The sequence below is a fragment of the Perca flavescens genome, chromosome 1, assembly GCF_004354835.1.
Source record: "Perca flavescens isolate YP-PL-M2 chromosome 1, PFLA_1.0, whole genome shotgun sequence".
Lineage (NCBI taxonomy): Eukaryota > Metazoa > Chordata > Actinopteri > Perciformes > Percidae > Perca > Perca flavescens.
The window spans coordinates 33,764,797-33,784,360 of NC_041331.1; the positions used below are offsets into that span (position 1 = coordinate 33,764,797).

At 38.6% G+C, this 19,564-nt stretch overlaps 1 protein-coding gene across 1 annotated transcript; it reads right to left on the reverse strand.

Annotated features, from left to right (window-relative positions):
• Positions 1-428: 428 nt before the first annotated feature.
• On the reverse strand, positions 429-17,711 carry mmp2 (matrix metallopeptidase 2). Its single transcript, XM_028570431.1, has 13 exons — positions 17,324-17,711; positions 16,908-17,134; positions 15,778-15,926; positions 14,788-14,916; positions 13,794-13,967; positions 12,911-13,084; positions 10,236-10,409; positions 9,884-10,039; positions 9,586-9,712; positions 4,657-4,793; positions 3,882-4,041; positions 3,397-3,506; positions 429-1,540 (listed from the first exon to the last, which is right to left on the reverse strand). Exons 1-13 carry the CDS (start codon positions 17,477-17,479, stop codon positions 1,437-1,439), a joined length of 1,977 nt encoding a protein of 658 aa, XP_028426232.1. The 5' UTR covers positions 17,480-17,711; the 3' UTR covers positions 429-1,436.
• Between the last annotated feature and the right edge of the window lie 1,853 nt (positions 17,712-19,564).

Consider the following 19,564-nt stretch of genomic DNA (forward strand, 5'->3'; position numbering starts at 1 on the left):
CTTGCCTTGTCTTGACTATGGGAAGTAATCAGCAGTTGTTAGGTACTTTAAAAAGTATGTTTACTTTATGCTACGTCCTACTTCAACTCCACTACATGTTATTTTACAGCTATACTACCTTAGATTCAACGTTTCCATTAACATATAAGCTCATAAAATATAATGCAGTTTGTAGCAATACACTGTAGATTTGCTCCACAACTGCCAGCTACAAAATTAAAGCTACAACATTCAAGGGCCATTTGAGATTGTGGTATTGCTTTCTGCTCAAGTAAATTATGTCAAAACCTCTCCCATCACTGTTATTTTATAATTGTTTGCTGAATTCACAAGCTTAATGGTAGAGCCCCAATAACTGCATCAATCACCTACTTGAATTATTTTTGCAAGTACCGTACATGCAGTTGTCCCTCTGTTTTTCACAGATCCACATTATATTGACCATCTTTATTGATGACAGTAACAAAGTGCACAAGCATTAAAACAACACAAAACACAATAACTGTATTGATAAAACACAAGAGAGAAAAGAGAATATAAAAAAGATTATTAAACAATAGTACTGCGGTACTCTTGTCATGATTCCATCATGCAGCAAAGCAATACAGCCTCTAGAGGCAACCTGTGCCTTTAATCTTCCTGTACCATTAGTGAAGGGAAATGCAACATGGAGTTCCCATGACAATAATTTGGTCTCCACACTGAGCAGTTCCCTTATATAGTCCTATACAAAGTGCTGACGAAAATGAAGAATAATGTGTGCCTGTGAATACTACTTTCTAACATCCAGAGGATAAGTAGTCAGACATAGTTACACAGAAGATAAAATGTATATACTGTATATATATTTATATATACACACATATAGGACTATAGGCGAAAAGCAATCTCTAAAGCACCATTTTTCGGTCAAACACATTGTGCAAATTTATTTGTCAAATGTATTGCACAATAATGACAACATTAATTAAAAGTTGATACATTTATAAAAATGCACTTGATTATTAAATTTAAGAATTAAATTTGCATAAAACGGCAATATCTCACAGCACAGTATAGCACTGCGTTCAATGCAGTGTTGACATACCCGATGTCTGAGTTTTTTTTTAAAATAACAAAAAAAACTATAAAACAATAAAATTGGGGGTACATCAGCATAAAAAATAAAATGTCAACATCACACAGAGAGCAAATATCCAGTTGCCTATGTTTAGCCTGTGTAGAAGGTCCCGAGGTGGCTGTCTACAAAGCTGGAGGCTGGTTATACAGGCTGGAAGGGACGTGTCTCCCACAGAAGCGTGCAGAGTTGCTGGGATAAAAACTTACAACAGTGTGCACTGCGGCGGCCTCAAGTTGTGCTTGATACTATCGCAATGTCCTCATGAGGCCAGAGGTCATTACAGGAATTAGCCAGTTGCGAGACGTTTTGGAAATGCTCAACAACCGAGCCAGTCCCTTGTAATTTCACCCAATTTGACAATCTTCAAGCTGCTGTCTTCCAGTTTGAAATAGTGGTTGCCCTTGAAGAAGTAGCTGTAATCTGTTAAATACAAGCACAAAGCATACTTTGTTTAACACATTTGTAAACGACCATACAATGGTACAATAAAATAATCAAGCTTTAATAAAAGCATATACAGTAGTCTATAAGTATAATCAGTTTCAATCAAAGTGTCGAGGATTAAAACCTCAAATCAGGCTCTACTGAAGCCAATGTTTAGCCTCACTCACTAAATCATGCTAATCAAAAAGCATACAGAGGCACCTCTGTAAAGGTGCACAGACTTGCTTTATATAAATATGTGTGTCCACTGTGTGGGGAAGGGGCTATGTGATGCTTACAGTACTGTTTATATGTTAGGAGAGCAGTGATGGAAAAATCCCTGGTTGCTTGCCATAGACAAAAAACTGCACCTCTAACCTCAAGGATAGATGGCTGACACTGACAGTCTCAGAGGAAGTTTACTGTTGGTGTCATGACAGAAATTCACATCCATATATTTCTTGTACTTCAGTTGCAATGCCTTAAAGCTAACATTAACCGTCATGAGGTATTTACTCACAGCAAATTAAAGCATGAGAGACATAAAGCAACTGCTCTCCCTCTGTTTTCTATCAACATCAGGCCCAAGATGACTCCCTAACTTCAGAATTACTCCCTTTGGCCCGTTTTACTTCCTCATTTTCAGTTAGTTCCTTGAAACAGTTTATGTCTGGCTAGATCACGTCATTGCTTCCTGGGTTGTGGTATATGAGGGGTTTTATTGACAGAGGCACAGTGCCAGACTCGCTGATAGAGCTGACTGGATCTAACCAGAAGGAATGCCAGCCTGAAACCTGTAAACTAGCACACAGAGCACCAGCTCTAATCCAGCTATAATCGAAGCACCACAAAATCATTTTTTCCCTCATGGTCTTCTTAAAGACTCAAACAAAGTAGTAGACCGAGAATGCCTTTTGCTATTTCAGTCTCTATTCTTTGATTTAGAACTGATACAGTGGTCATTGCAGGTTTATTTCTTCACAGTTTTCCATATCCCTTCCAAAAGAGATTGATACATTAGTGTAGCATTTATTTCATGTTGTGAAATACCAGTTTATGTTTGTAGTATTCATATTGTCACACAATTATGTGGTAAAATTTGTAGCCAGACTGAAATATTTCACTATTGGATGGATTTCAAGAACATGTTGTACAAACATTCATTGTCCCCAGAGGATTAACACTAATGACTTCAATCATCCCCTGACTTTTTCTATAGCACCACCATGAGGTTGATGTTATTTAGTGAAATGCTTCAAGAACTATTGGATGGGTTGTCATGCAATGTAGTCCAGGCATTCATGTCCTCGTGAGGATGAACTGTAATAACTTTTGGTGCCTTGTGCTTTTTGGTGTCTTTAATGAGGTAAAACATTTCATGTGTCCTATACTTTAGTTTACGCTTGCAAAACAACTTTTCATAATTTAAGTACTAATTAGCAAATAATAGCATCTTAACATCCTAATTTAAAAAGTTGACAATGGTTAACATTATACCTGCTATATATCAGCATGTTAGCATCGCTTTAATGAGCATGTTTGCATGTAGCTCAAAGCAGCAGTATTGTTATACTGTAATGACTTGGCTTGAAACCAGTGCTGCTTAAAAGATACAGTTGAAAATCTGATTGAAACTGATTGAATGTGGTATATTAAATATGTCTAATTTGTAGCAAAGGACATGTTGCAAAACGTCCATTATGGTCCTTTCATTTTCTATAGGTTTAGAACAGGTTTAGGTCATGCATTCAATCAACTGGTGCTGCAAGCTTCTGGAAATTTTTTTCCTTTTTTTCAAATCACACTTAGCCTCTCAATTAACAAATTAGGTTAAAAGAAATATTTGTTTTTACCAATGCCATTAAGAGTGAAGGCAGAGTCTATGCCATCTGGGATTCCATTCCAGGAATCAGCAATAAGTTTGGGGAAGCCGGGGTCCATTTTCTTCTTATCTTCATCGTATCTGTACACATAATAAAAGTGCATTTGCAGTATAATCCTTTAATGAGTGCATCACAAGTTCCCCCACCCACCCACACCCACACACACACACACACACACACACACACACACACACACACACACACACACACACACACACATACACACTACACATCTACTCATAGTTTTCCATAAAACAGTCAGTTCCCATGTTGTGCAAGGGCTAGCGAAGCGCTTGTGGTTTACAGTGCAGCTTAGGTCACACCAAACGCTAACTAGATCCAGACGTAGCCTCAGTATTGCAAAACAAGGTGATAACACCAACAGCACAAGCTGGGGTGTGTCAGACAAAGGTTTTAGGCTCACAAATGGTTGCATTTGCTTCGCTCCTCCTCACCTCCAGAATTTGTCCCCAGCAAACAGGTAAGTCTTCCTGTTCTTCCTAAAGTTGAAGACAGCGTCGATTTGCTGCAGGTCGGTGGGGAGTTCAAGACTTGAAATCCTCTTGGGATAGCCTCTCTCCAGCTCATCGGCTTTGTAGACCCACATCTCGTTGCCTGAAAGGGAAGAGTTAGTAAGTAAACAAAAATTTAAAAAAGGCTAAAAGAACACTAAAGACATGTTTTATTGATGCAAGTTAATTATTTTTACACAAAATGTTCTGATTATTATATTATCTCATATTCCTACAAATCTATTGAGCATATATATTATATCGTCAGTATGTTATCATCGGTTAACCATTCAGTAAGTCTCCCCCATAGCCATACCAGCTCTGCTGTAAATTTCTTCAAAGCTGATGGATATATTATTTAACTTTCATCAGTATTCAGGAAAGTTGTCATATTAGTAAAATGCAAAGAATGTATCATAAACCACTAATAACTATGGTTGAACATCTCAAGTCTCCACACCGCACACAAGAGGGCTCAGCCAACATTCCTGCTTCTCTTAATGTTTCAGTTTCGCAGAAACGCCCATGAGGGAATCCAAATGGTAAAAGAGTGAAAAAACCTATTCAGTACTCGTGGAAGTGGAACTGTCTGTTTCTCTGAACACCATAGAGGTACAGGGAGGACATAAAAAGGCTGAACAGTTCATATAACATGACATCAGTATTTAGGAAGGTCTAAATCAGCCGTTTCTTCAGATTCTTGTTTTCTCCAGCATACCTGAGAAGAACACTGTTTTTTCCTCCACTGGGTTTTCATAGGCAGCATCTATCTTGGCAGGCAGGTCTGGCCAGTAGGTGGCCACCAGCATAGGGCCATTGGGCTTGCTTCTGAAGTTGACTGACCTGAACAGGAACCTGGCAGAAAGAGAATGAGTGGGTGAGCGGTCATAAGGTAGATGAGCTGGGGATGGAATGAGAGTGAAAGAAGGGCTGAGGGGGGTGTTGAGGAGGTGGGGGAAGTGTGTGTGTGTGTGTGTGTGTGTGTGTGTGTGTGTGTGTGTGTGTGTGTGTGTGTGTGTGTGTGTGTGTAAGAGTGCGCTTCACTGGCCGAGCCAGCCACAATGGCCTGATTCATGAGCATCTGGTTCTCGTTAGGACTGAGGCTGCAGACGCCAGCGGAACAAGACCTATCTTGCCCGGATTGCCAATACACAGCTGCACAACAACGGCAGCTTCCCAAACTCTTTTCCACTGACCTATTTTTTAAAAAGAAAAAGATCTGCCAATTGCAAAAATGAGTTGCAATAATGATACAATGGAGATGAGAATAACACAAAGTTGTGTATACATTTGTCAGGAGGTAAGAGGAGAGATATTTCAATCTGAACTAAAAATCTATAAATTGCATTATTTAAGCAGTGTGGATCAATTTGTCAAGTTCATGCGTTGTACCAAAAATATCCAGGGGGCTTTTCTTTCTTTTCTTCCTGTCTCTATTAAATAAATAGATAAAAAAATAAAAAATTAAAGCTCTGCCTGGTGGCTGGTTAAGTGTAACAGGATCTAGACATATAGTGTTGCGCTGTACGTTACTTTACTGAAAGAGATTTTCCCAAACCATTACTGAGACTTCAAACCTTAAAGTAGGTAATGCATTTATACAAATGTATTGTTATCCAAGTACTGGTATAAATGTGTGTTAATGCAGGTTGATTGCCTGCATTACGAAGCAACAATAATGTAACTCTGACAGAAATATCAGCAGCCGTGATGTTCACTTTAATGGATTTTGTAGCTCACACAAGTTTTAAGTTTAATAGGTTTATGTAATGTAAAGTATGTGATTTCCAGTAAATGACAAACACACTGTACTAAGCTAACATGACAAATCCTATATGTAGATTATCACTCGCTGCTGTCCAAGGAACTGTTGGGCAACAGATTCAGTGGAAAGGCTAACTGGCAGTTAAACAGGTGTTCTCAGTACTCTATAAACTAGCCTGCTTTAATAATAATAATAATAATAATAATAATAATAAAACATTTATTTTATATAGCGCTTTGAAAGGTACTCAAAGGCACTTTACAAGGTAAAAACAAAGAAAAAAAATGCAAGATCAGTATAAAAACATCAATGACTAGAGATAAATATGAAAAAGGTGCAGCAAAAGAGCATAGAAACAAATGGAAACAGCTGAGTTGGTTACAGGTTAAAAGCAGATTTAAACAGATGGGATTTCACTTCCATTTTGAAGGAATTTAAAGTTAGAACCCTTAAGATTTTCATTAAATCAAAGCCCATTTTTGATACAATTTATGGTCAACATTTCTTGATGAAATAGCCGTTCAATATGTTTACATTCCGTAATATGTGGCAATTTGTATTGGTAGCGGCAGCCATTCCAGCGCTGGATCCATATTGCCAAGCTAGCACGAGGGATTCACAGGAAAAGGCGTGTGTGTAATGCAATTTGATTTCATTGATAACAGCCTCACTGTTAACTGTTTCTACAGTCAGAGTTGTAATAAATTACTGCTTATGCAAACAGAATATCTCTACTAATGTCACTGCTTTACATTAAAGGTGGTTAACCGGCAAAACACTGGTGTCTTTTATTGTAAAGCAGCCACAGGAAATGCAATGTGTTTGTCACAGTGATTAGTACTGAGCATGATTGTCACATTCTTTCTCTGCATTTTTGCATTTTTGGTAATGGGACAATGTTAAATTAAGAGCTGCAGGCGACAGGCTGCACACCACCAACTTCTCAGAAATTTAACCAACTTTTATGTAGTCTGGCTAACCTGATGTGGAGTGCTGGGATGAAGCAGGATGTCCCTCCTCTTCTGCTATCGTCATTATCTATTTTGCTTATTACTTAGCAATGCAAGTTGTTATTGGTTTAAAGAAACACAAACACGCCAGAGTGTTTTTTTTTTCTCCCTATCCCAGAATAGATAAGCAGTGTAGCCAGACAATACTCCAGCACTGACACAGCTCTGTGGAGATAGGTCTGGCAATGCAAGACTAACTTTACTGTGACCTGCTGTTGTGTGGAAAACATCTAAATCTGACTGCAGTAGTAATTGTTTTGGACTGGATCCTTTATTAAAACAACTTCAGTTTGTTTGGCTGTAAACAGAAACACCAGTTGCTTTTCTGCTCATCGGGTGTAGTATTAAACCACACTTGCTGTTACCAAACTAACCACTGGTGCCACCAAATGAACCAGGACTGTAATCTTTAGGATTACAATTTAAAGTAACTAATGTACATTGCACATTGCACAGCTTCTGTTGGCTACATAAAGGCTACAAGCACATGTCTTGCAACAGAGTCAGTAGATTGGCCAAACTGCTTCTATGAGACAGACTTTGTAATTGCCTTTTCCTTAAGCCTCTAGACTGACAGTTTTATGCTGAGCTCAAGGAGTGCTATGAGTAGGACTCATTGCATCACGTCAATATTTGTCCTACATCATAAATATGCTGAACCAGGAGAAAACAAGGTATCCTACTTTTACAGTAGGTGAGCATTAGCCCTGAAACCCAGAGGGCAACGCTTTTTCTTTGAAGCTATACAACTTGGCTTGTACCAGAGCTCCACAGCTTACAAACCTGACTTGGCCTTCAGGCAACTCATTAAGTCTCTGTGAAGGTCAGAACTCGAGGCCTGTACTGCAACGTTTCATCTAATCTCAGACGTCAGAGAGATATACAGTACTGTTCGTTCACTTCCGTGCCTTGAGATTACTCTGTCCTCAATTTCTCCCCTTCACATCAATCCTCAGTCTTTTGGAGCTTGGGAACATTTTATACACCGCAACTTCACATTCAAATATCAAATCAAGAATTGCTTGAACATATCACACAAAGCCTTGCATGGTTACATAAGAGATGTCAAGTAGGTCTTCAAAAAGTCAACTCATTTTAAGTAAATGCAATACTTCTGTATGCACCTTTGTAAGTCTTGATATATTTCAGCTGCTGTACATGGCAGACCAATTCTAACCAAAACTGCAAGCCTTTTCTCACTGGCTGAAAATTATTGGTCCGGATCATGATAGTTTATACATCTGTTGAAATTAGCCCAGCTGCAAATACCCAAAGAGTGGTGTAGTCCCCTGACTCAAATAATATACAAGGAATGCAATGAATAGCATAGCTTCCAATACCCTACAAGCACCTAAATGGCATTTTGGCATATGTGTGTTACAATTAACAATCACAGGACTGCAATGCCATGTCATCAAATTTTATGGGATTATATAGTAAGATGATTACCAGGTGCACTCCTCTGTTGGTTTTATAGTTCATCGGTCTGCATCTTTAGACTGCTAAAGCATTATCTGAAGTGTTTGGTGAGAAGCAGAGAATTAAGCTTCATCCCAGCTTGGCTTCTCAAAAACAGGCCAAAATTTGTCTGTGCTGCTCTGACGAGCACTGCATATGTGTGGAAGAGAGCCAAGGCAAGGTGAAAAGTCATTCTGCATTAAAGCTGGATTTGTGAGCATGATTGTTTCTCCCAGTTTCTAACTCAAGGTTCTCAGACAGTAAAACCAGGCTAACTGAAAAACTACACTCTTTGGTACGGAGGTATGCTAGCCTGTTTGCTTTGGAAACATTTATTGTCGATGTTACAGCACAGTTAGAAGCGTTAATAAAACAAGGACACTATTTGTGTTTTCTATCAGTTTCTTTTCTACCACATTATTGCTTTTGTTCTACGTGACTCTGAGGAGAATTTTGTCTGTAACAAACTTCAGCTGTTGGGATGAAAATGTTCACCTTCCTACGGGAGTATACGCTGACTCACAAAGACTGTTGATGAAACCACAGCACTTTATGAAACTCCTTTTCTACTCCGGGTCAGCCAGTAGACACAGTAAGCTTACAAGACGTTGCATTCACTGGCGCCGGTGGAGAGGGAGGACTACAGACAGTGTTTATGACTGATGACTATTTTGGTTGTCACTGTATGAGAAGAGGAAGAGTTGTTTTTTTCCCCTCTTGCTAAATGTCACATCATGAAATTAGAATCTAAAACACAATCTTCAAGTGGTGCAAGATTGCGATGAGAGAAACAATATTTAACAAGAAACCTCATGTCAAACTGCTCGTGGTTTGCGGAGAAATTATTTTAAAATCTGACTAGTGTAGGCTGCCTTATTTCACTTGCATAAGTCCTAAAACCAGAAGTAGGCTATTGGGTTTTGTTTGTCATTCTTCCCGTAGATCACAGACAGTAAATTCAACCAGATGTTGGCAGCACTTGTAAGTTTCAAATGCATCAAGCATGGACTTCATATTGCATGTATGACTCAGATAGCTAATGAAAACACTGCAACTAGCATATTCAAACAACGTGGTCAGGAACGTGGTTTGATTTTAAATGGAATTCATTGTCAGTGCTCTTACCTTGTTTGGTCTTAAAGATCCCGTGGCATGAAAATGTCACTTTATGAGTTTTTTTTTTTAACGTTAATATGAGTTTCCCTAGCCTGCCTAAGGTCCGCCAGTGGCTAGAAATGGTGATAGGTGTAAACCGAGCCCTGGGTATCCTGCTCTGCCTTTGAGAAAGTGAAAGCTCAGATGGGCCGATCTGGAATCTAGCTCCTTAGCACCATGTCATGGGACTTTAATGTGGCACGCACTTGCTGAAGGTCTGGTTCAGGTCAAAACAATATTAGGACTTTGATTTGATTACCTGTCCTTGAAGAAGAAGGTCTCTCCTCTAATCTGTGCTACAGCATCAAAGACAACTGTCTCTTTACAGATGTCCATTGGAGTGACTGGACCCTGGGTTGGAGGCAACGGCTTGTCTGTTGGCACACCTGTTTATAAGAAATATACCCAAATATTTCATCTTTGAGGGGTTATTACACACTCACAGTACATTTACATGTATCTTTCCTGGCTTTTATTTAGAAAAATATACTTTTTTGTTCTAGTATTAGGCTTGATCTCTGTCCAGGAAACTAGCCACACAAGACATTTCATCTCACCGTAGAGCTCCTGGATGCCTCTGATGTCATCATCAGGAAGTCTGAAGTCTTTGGTGTAAGTGTAAATGGGGGCCATCAATGCTCCGGGGTCCTGAGAGTGCTCCAAGCCAAGGGCATGACCAAACTCATGGGCTGCCACCAGAAACAAACTGTAGCCTAGAAACATGCAGCACAATGAAGAAACTTCACTGTAAACTGAATACCCCTTCATAAAATACTGATACTGTACAGTGGGAAATGGGAATTTGATAATATCATTACGTCTTTCAAGTTTTGGCTACAGTCTAGCAGTGGTTGTACTTTATGGAGTATGATGGTGGGCCACATGAATAAGACCACACGCTATTCATACCTTGGTCTGGACAGAATCCCCATTTGCGGTCGTCATCATAACTCTTGGTGGAAGCGCACCACATTTTACCATCGCTGCGTCCAGATGAGGTACAGGACTCGTAGGTGTCACCCAAGAAGGTGAAGGGGAAGACACAAGGGCTTCCCTCTGCGTTTCCTCCCACCGTTGACATGGCTGAAGGGGGCAAAAAAAGGGTATTGTTAAAGTGAAATGTGTATTGAACTTAATTTATTCATATGCCAAATGTTTCTACAAAAGAGTTTGTATTGTATTGTGAAGTGAGCGCAGATAAGATTGAAAACAGCATGAAAGCACTGGCACAACACACATGACATCAATAACTAATCCGCTGGGCACAAAACCAAAAAAAACCCGCCCAAATTGATTTTCTTTCAAAGAAAGATCATTTTCAATCTGGCAAAACTATTTTAGTGCTGTTTAAAATAAATAAATACATAATTTCTTATTTAGCACAAGCTTGCACAAGGCTTTACAACAAAACTACTTTCCTATTCAATTAGAACCAGATAAAAGCTCCAGTGGTGGTACCTCTCTCTGTCTATCTCCCTCCCTACTACACTAGCTCAACCCTAAAATCAGTCCCACTGACAGAATGGAAAATAAGCCCTGCCACTGCACATTAAAATACTTTCACAGCCATTCAGCAGACCACGAGCAAGACCAAAAACCCCAGTTGGAGCATTCCTGTAGACCACGACAGGGCACCATATACTGCACATCAAAATTAGCACAGCCAGTAAAATGCACTCAAGCAAGCATCCAAGCAAGCACATAACCCTTAAACAGGAATAATCTTGCAAAATCCCATGAATATTTAAAGTTGAAATCTTCCATAGGAATGGATGAGAATTTAGGGGAGTTAATAGAAAGTTACGGCAATAAAATGAAAATATAGGGGCTATTGGCTCGGGCTGTATTTATCATGTCATATGAAGATAGAGACAAACCTTTTACCATATCATAAGCAGACATAATACATTAATTTGCTAAATAAATCCATTCATTTTATAAATATGTAATGTGAAACGTGCCATGTGGTGGGTTAGCTAGCTAGCAAGTTAACTAATGGAGAAAGGCACTTTTAAAAGTTTAGCCGACATGTGGGCTATGCGCAAACTTTAGTTTAAAGTAGTTTAAAGTAAACAAGAAAAGAAACAAAAAATAATCTAAAAGAAATGTTTTACAATAAAGAAAGAATGGAAAAAGATTAATAAAAGCTTTCTAATTAGCATGTTCCATAAAGCTATATCCCACACAGTAACAGCTAGCTAGCAAAAACTAGAAAAAAAATGTTAAAAAGTAAAAGGTAAAAAGTTGTGTACTTTGCTTACTAGGCTACTATTGGCTGTTTCACTGATATATCATATAAAAGTATCAAATATATTCACTCCAGTAATATAATCAAAACTTCCCTGAAAGCATGTAGTCCTTTGGCTCAGAAGGTGCAGTAGTGTGGGGTGCATATTTAAAGAATGCCCCCCAAATAAGTTCACTATTAAAAGGTAAAATTTGCGCAAAATTCCCAAGCATAACTTCACCTCCCATTTCCTGGAAAATGTCTAAAAATGTATCAGATATTTTCCAACCCGTAAATAGGACGCATAAACAGAGGACAATGTATAGGCTACACTCAGAGCTGTATAGTAACGAAGTATAACTACTTCACTACTGTGCTTAAGTACTAAAAGGCTGTATCTGTACTCTAATGGAGTATTCTTTTTTTCTCCTACTTCCACTTTTACTTTAGTACATATTCTCGATGAGTTTAATACTTTTACTCCAACACATTTTTTATGTGCTGCATCGTTACTCGTTACTGTTGTGAATTCCTCACGCTACGGAGACTGTGTAGGTTACAGTGTGTGTTGTTACGGCTACGTTAGTTACGTACGATAATTACGTAAGTTACCTAATAAATTGTTTCTTTTCATTACGGCGATCGCCTGTTCAGAAGTCAGAGACGATGCAAGTTTGTACTCTTTCTATTCAGCTATTGTTGCAGCAGATGAAGCTATTCCAGTCTGCAATGAGTACTGAATCTTAACGGTTTGACCCTGTGATGTGAAGCTGCTAGTTTACCTGTGTGTTGCTAGCTTGATAACTTTCCACTACATCACACATTTTATTTTAGTATTTGTTAATAATTGATTAATAACCCACTGTTATATCAGATAATAGTAGTTTTAACAGCTGTGACATTAATGTACCTTTTGAGGTTTATTTCAGATACTTCCTTCATATCCAGCAATGTATAGCTTGTGACTGCCTTAATACCAAGTAAAAAGTTCAACTCAACAATATGATATTCAAACTTTTGACTGCTTTCTTTAATAACTACATAACACAATACTTGTACTTTTATTTTTAGTACTTGAGTAGTACATTTTAAAATAAACTACTTGCAATACTTAAGTACAAAAAATGTTGAATACTTTAGTACTTCCACTTAAGTGGGGTGCTTAAAGAGAACTTCAACTTCTACTCAAGTCACCTTTTTGATAGACCACTTGTACTTTTACTCAAGTATTTATACACCTCTGGCTACACTAGTATGCACACATTTAAAAATGTCGGTACAACAGATTTTTACTTGAAGCACTAGGTAGTACTCCATTATGTGATCAGAATACCATGCGGTACATGTCACCACCTACCAGTTTCAGGGCAGAACCCGAAGGTTTTGTCCTGGTCATAGTTCTCAGTGGTGGCACACCAGCGGTACCCATCATCCCTGCCTTCAGTGGTGCATGCGTCATACTTCTCTCCCAGAAAGGTGAAGGGGAATTTACATGCAGCACCCTCTGCGTTTCCAGCGATGGTGAATAGTACTGTAAAACAAATATCAATAGGCTAAATACAAAGAGGTGTTATAGATAAACTAATAACATCATACAACATCATGCATTTTTTTTAAATGTTTACAAAGAATAAGCCCCCATTCCAACATGATTATTGTAAGCAACTAAGGCCCTTAGACCTCCAAGTGAAGTAAGACGAAGGTGCTCTGAAATCTGAATAAAGGAAAAAGGTGGAATGGAAGTTAATTTAAATCAGTACAGTACAAAAGCTAAACAGAACAGATGGCTACAGTACAAACAGGCCTCACTCATGTTATCATATAAAACAACTTAGTACATGTGTACTCTGGCACTTGTGTAATCATGTTAGTATCATGGACAGCAATATAACACAAATAAACAAAATGTTTAACAAAGCCCAGTGTTCTAAAGTGGGGCACTGACTTGGAAAAGAAATATTCCATAATCCACTCAAAACAAAAACAACACTTTTCTGGCATACTGTTCAACCTACTTTCTTTCTGTCCAAAATCAACGGCTTTGAATATAGCAAAAATCTTACTTTGCCAGTAATACGCTGCTTCGATTTCAGTACAGATGCAAGTAGGGCAAGAAACCAATGCTGCTGAGGCCACAACAATACACATCTATACAGAGACTAGAGCGAAATGTGTTAGGAGACATCGCAATGCCGCATTGTTGCGTCAAAAAAGAAAAGAGAAACACAGGACAAACTTACATTCATGGGGGCAAAATCCATATTTGCCGTCTTCATCGAAATTGTACGTGGTTGAGCACCACAGGAAGCCGTCATCACGGCCCTGAGGTGTACAGCTGTTGTACTCAGTGCCCATGAACAGGAAGGGGAATTTACAGAACTCCCCATCAGCATTGCCATACTTCACCTTTACCACTGTTAAAAGATTAAGGATCATGTTAACACTTGTCCACATTGTAACTATTACTTTTTTTTTTACTTCAAACGTTTTAAACATTTACATTACTGTCATATATTTTCCCAAAACAATGTAATGAAAGCATGATGATCATCATGAATATGATAGCCAAGTAAATTGCAAAATAGTTTTGAACTAAATAGAAACAAGTGGCTACAGTACCTGGACTATGGGATACCATTTAAAATGCAGCTCAGACGTATGGTACACATTAATTCTGTAAATGGGACACAACTTGCAAAGGCACTGATATAATAAAAAAAAAAAATAGTTCCTTCTAAGTGTTGTGAGACTTCTTTGTGCCATGAGACAGGGAGAATAGGTTTATAGATTACTTCTGCACAAATAAATTCAGACAAGATGATTCTTAATAATAGGATATACATGAAACTATCTGGGTCAAGGCGTGCAAATACATATGACTGCAACAGAGATCTTTTTTTTTTTTTTTTTCAGCTTCCAGATGGCTCAGGTTTGTCATATCCAGTGCCAGAAAGTTCAGACAAAGTAATCAAAACAAAGTAATTGAAAGTCAAATGTATTATTAATGCCATTTTTGTGTATAGGTCTGCACTGTCATCTCACCAATGTGGTACCTATACTTTGTTTTGAATAAAAGACTGGACATGGATAAGCAAAATCCACATATTTGGCACTGAGTGCATCTTTAAACAAATGGATACAAATTACATTCCATTATTGCACAAATCCCAAACAGTTGTAGTGGAAATTTTGCAATACACTTGTATTGTTTTGTAAACAGTGTTTCCTCATTACCTTGACCATCTCCCAGTGTCCACTGCTCATCATCATCAAAGTGGGAGTCTCCCCCAATTCCCGGCCCTGGAGCGAAGGCATGAGCCAAGAGGCCATCTTTGCCGTCGAAGGGGTAACCATCTCCGTGCTCTGTCGATGACATCATTCATTATTATACATTTCAAGACAAATATCAGCAGTGTTTCTGACATAATATGACATTTGTGTGTTTTAAAACATCAAAATATTCCTTAGTTTCACATCTTCTGAAGTGACTGTCTTTTTTTGTTTTTGTTCCACTATAATTATCAGATTATTTCCTGACATGGTCAGCTATGGCTAGACAGAATGATATTATGACACTGTGCGTAAATATCAAATGGTTGTTTTCGTTGGAATGCCTGAAATGACCTGTGGGAAGACGTGTTCTTAAATTATATAGGTTGGTGGGGTGCAGAGTCACTTTCATAACATAACAACATAGGCAGTGAACCTCTGTTCAACTGTTTTCTATCTTGGGCTATGACCTAACATGGCTGTATTTAATCTTTTGGAAGTGGAAGTCAAATTCACATAGTCATAACATAGTTATTAAGAGTGTTTACATTTTTTAACTTTAACCTGCAATAGTATTCATATAATAATAGTTACATTCATGTACACTACCGTTTCCCATATGCCAAGACAACTGATTAAAACTCCGGCAAAGATGACAAATGACTGAGAGTTATAGTCAGAGGCTTTTTTCACAGGGACATTTTTACAATAAAATAAACCAATTATTTTGATGGAATTTGAGTTGTAGACACACATGATACCAATCCATTGAGTGGTGTCAGGGTTCTGAAACAACAGAGTTTTACCTGCTCATAGATACTAACTGTACTGCCCAACAGTATACAGATAACCTGACCATAGTTCAACTGACAGCAGCAATAGTAGTCGCTTAAGTACAGTATTTCACAGATACAGTATCTATATACTGTATATTGTCTTTATACCATGGCATACCATTGCGGCCAAAATTAATCATGATGTCAGCCTCTCCGTCCATGAGGCGGGTGAACGTGAGTGGGGTGACGTCACTCCATACTTTGAAGGCTCTGAAGAAAGCGTCATTAATGACTTCCTCATCCAGGTCGGGACTGTATCCAAGGATTCTACAGAGTTAACAGACAGTCAGTTTTCATTCTAAAACAAGAAAAACTAACAAAAGGTGTGTAATCAGGATAGTGGCGGTGGCTCTTTGGGTGTCATGTTTGGAAAAGCGTGTAGAAATATAAGATCTCTTTTCCAAAAGTTCAGATCATGGGGAAGTAGCTAAACAGTGGCAATAACAGTCTATGAATCATCTGGTGAAAATGGTTCCTGAAACAGTGTTCAGCCACAAACCCTGTTATATGGCTGTCTACACAGTCCTTTCTTCAAAACAGTCTAAGATCTCTTAGTTGCTGTTGTCTTTGGCTCCCAGTCTTCCTTACAAACACACAGGCAGACGGGCTGGAATGATCAGGCCACACAAAACCGATTCCACATTGTTGTAAACCTCAAACGGAACGAAAACAAAAGACCTGACACATACTGCGTAGGAATGCTGGTGTAAGCAAGACACAAGATGCAAGCGACTGTGTGGATGGGGGTGGGGTGGACTGGAGGTTGAGGGGAGGGGAGGGAAGGGGGGGGGGGCACGCTGTGGTCCATCTCTCAAAGCAAACAGGTTCAGACTTTGTATTTATACTTTTGTGCACTCATCAAACACTGTTTTGGGAATCACATGACTCAAATATCCCACGTATTACCCAATACTTACGGTTACAGATTTATGTGCAGCAGTTGGGTGGGGTCAAGTTAGGCTATTTTACCTTTTTGTGATTGGCAAACATCATGATGTCCTGATGTGATACATGCAATGCATCTAAAATCACTTTAGTATTAGGTCCAAGTTATTACCTTCCATATGGGCCATACTGCTTAAAATTTCCATGGTGTCATTATTTGAGTATTACTAATTCAGAGTCAGAATTCATTTGGACCCACTACCATTATAATATACCCCTTGCAGTATACAATGTAGCACTTAAAAGTGCAGGATAAATCCAATGCTTGTTTAGTGTATGTGTAGGTAAAGTTAATTCCCTGACCTGTAAGTGATGTCTTTCTTCTGCCACATGGGTTTCCTGTGGAAGAAATTGTAGTTGGCCACATCTGGAACGCCACAGCGGGGCTTTTTCATGATATCCACAGTTTTGGCATCAATCTCTCCAGTTTCTTGCAGAGAGAAGAACTTTTGCATTTTCTTCAGGGTGTCCTTGAGCACCATAAGGTTACATCTGTCTTGTGGGCATCCATAAAACTTATTCAGATAGTGCTTAAGGAGAAAAACAGACATACAAATGGTTTAACTTAAGTATTTCTATAAAAAAAAATATTGCAATAAATATATAAACAATGTACAAACTATTCCCCAACAGTTGAGTTCAGGAATAAACACCGTCACTTCCCAGCTGACTGACCCACTTTGAAAATAGTTTTTAGGAAAAACAACCAATAAACTTACCAGAGCAACCTCTTTGTCTGTTTTGGGAGTAGTATCGTCTCCAGGAAACCTAATTATAGGCGAAGGAGCAGCATATGTTGCTTGAAAGGCGATGAACTGAACCAAAAACACTTTGAGAACAATCCGGCGACAACTAAATATCGTCGGAAAGCCCATTTTCCCAGTTTAAAAAATATAGGTGTGGTAAATTTCGTTCGCTCTGGGTTGCACTGCTTTCACCCCGTCAGCTTGTGCTGCTTCTGCTCCTTTGCAGGGTTTTCTTTTCTCCTTAACGGGACATCCTGCACCTCGGCTCTATGAACTTTCTCAGTTCTGCTTGCACATGCACTTTTTTTTTTCTTCTTCCCGGACAGCTTTCTGCGCAGTCTCTAGGAAATAGGAGCGAGGTAGCCCCAATCAAACACACGAATGATTGCCTCAATGTAGACTAAATGTGGCAGAAATGTGTAGTCGTTACGGATTTTCTTTCCCTCATCATGCTGAATGCTGATCAGTTCCAATCATCATAGGCCTACATCACTATTAACATACAGTAGTAGCTACAATTATTCTGCATTCAATGTTTTATCACATTTAAATACTGTTAAAATGACCTGTCCAACTCAGTCCCACTGGTTACATTACAAGCGGGTTAAATTATGGGATTATGTGCAGGTGGATGGGGGTCAGTTATGTTCCACCTGGCATCACATTTTTTATGAAAGGGCATGCTGCACAGTGCTTGACTTCATATTATGTATTCATATTTATTAGGCATTGTTGCAAAAAGTGTTGTCTTGTGCAAATGTGCCCTGTTCAACTCCCTAAATAGGACAGTTATGTTACTTTGTCAGGAGAGAAACACAGACACCCAGCTAGAGACAGGCCAAACGTTATTTAAAGACGTACATTGACATCTAGTGGCGGGTTATGAAAACTCACCTTGGTATTTTGAAAAGGGCCAGTGAACCATATAACCACATAACCTTTTTATTTAATCTGTTCTCGTTTTCAATTTTTGCACCATAATTAATATCTCATTTTGAAGAAAAAAAAAGATTGGTTATCTAATAAATTACTATTTACATAAATCCAAAATGGTATAGGTGTAAACCAACCTAATTTATTAAACTGGAGATATTTTCTTTGTCAGTTCAGAAGAAAAAAGGCTATGGGTGTTGTTGCATAAATATTTGCAAATAAAATAGTTACAGATGTTACCAAAATCGTTCCAGTGCAGTGAGCATCTTTGATTATGAGCTTAAATAAAACAAACTTATATTTTATATATATTTCTAACATGTATTTCATTAGCTGTAGTATGTTAGTGTATTTGTTATGCTGTGGCAGAAGTTTTCTCAAGAACTATATGTAAGTTCTTTTACAATTTATTAGTTTCGTCATTTATTTTTCACTTTTATTTTAATCTTTAATTTTTCATCGCTTTTTCCACTGTACTTTACCTAACTCCAGGGATGTCATTATCATGTGCTGCATTAAAACCATGTTGCAGATCGTTGACTTTTCACAGCCTGAATGTTCCATGAAATAAGTTCCTAATCATTGCCAGAAATTCAAATCACAATGTAGTGACTCACACGAACAGAGTAAGTTAGTTGAGGTTGCAGCAAAGAGCCATCACTATCACTGCCCTCTGGTGGCTGACATACGCCTAGCATCTCTGTCTGTTCTGAGGCCCTTGGAGCCAGTCTTCTTTACTGACTTGTAGTCTACAGTATAGATTAAGGATTTACTCTAACTCTCTTTGACATCTCTTTGTTTCCGCTCTCATACTGGATTACTCTGAACAGCATATGAGAGAGGACTCTTTAATAGAGAAAGCTGAAGGACCTTTTTTTTGTTGCAAAGAGATCTGACAGATGGATAGCTCACAAACAGGATTTTGTGGTATATCTAGCAAAGCAATTTCCCTTCCCTTTAGCCAGAGTACAGTTAATTTTTCATAGCCGGGGCTGCTGTTGGTGGTTGCAGAGTGAATTTAACATCCATTTTCCAACAATATCCAGGGCCTGTCAGTTTGGAGCAGGAGCTTTATTTCATGCACTGATACATGCTGCCATCTCCTCTAACTGACACACTCACAGTGATCTCTGGCAGAGCCGGGGAACAGAATGGCTACCTATTAAATGTACATGGGCCTGCCTCTCCAAATAGAAAACGCTGAGATGTGAAAAGTTGAGCCACAGCTACGGTAATTGAATGCCTTTGTGCATATGAATGCAATTTTGCAGGCGAAAGTGG

What these genes read in the sequence shown, in the direction of transcription:
- mmp2 (XM_028570431.1), bottom strand. Translation starts at nt 17,479, where the DNA reads ATGGGCTTTCCGACGATATTTAGTTGTCGCCGGATTGTTCTCAAAGTG. An exon ending in AAGAAAGACATCACTTACAG is followed by an intron (nt 15,927 to 16,907) that starts GTCAGGGAATTA and finishes TTAACTCTGTAG; the next exon opens with AATCCTTGGATACAGTCCCG. An exon ending in AAAAACAGTGTTCTTCTCAG is followed by an intron (nt 4,042 to 4,656) that starts GTATGCTGGAGA and finishes CTTCCCTTTCAG; the next exon opens with GCAACGAGATGTGGGTCTAC.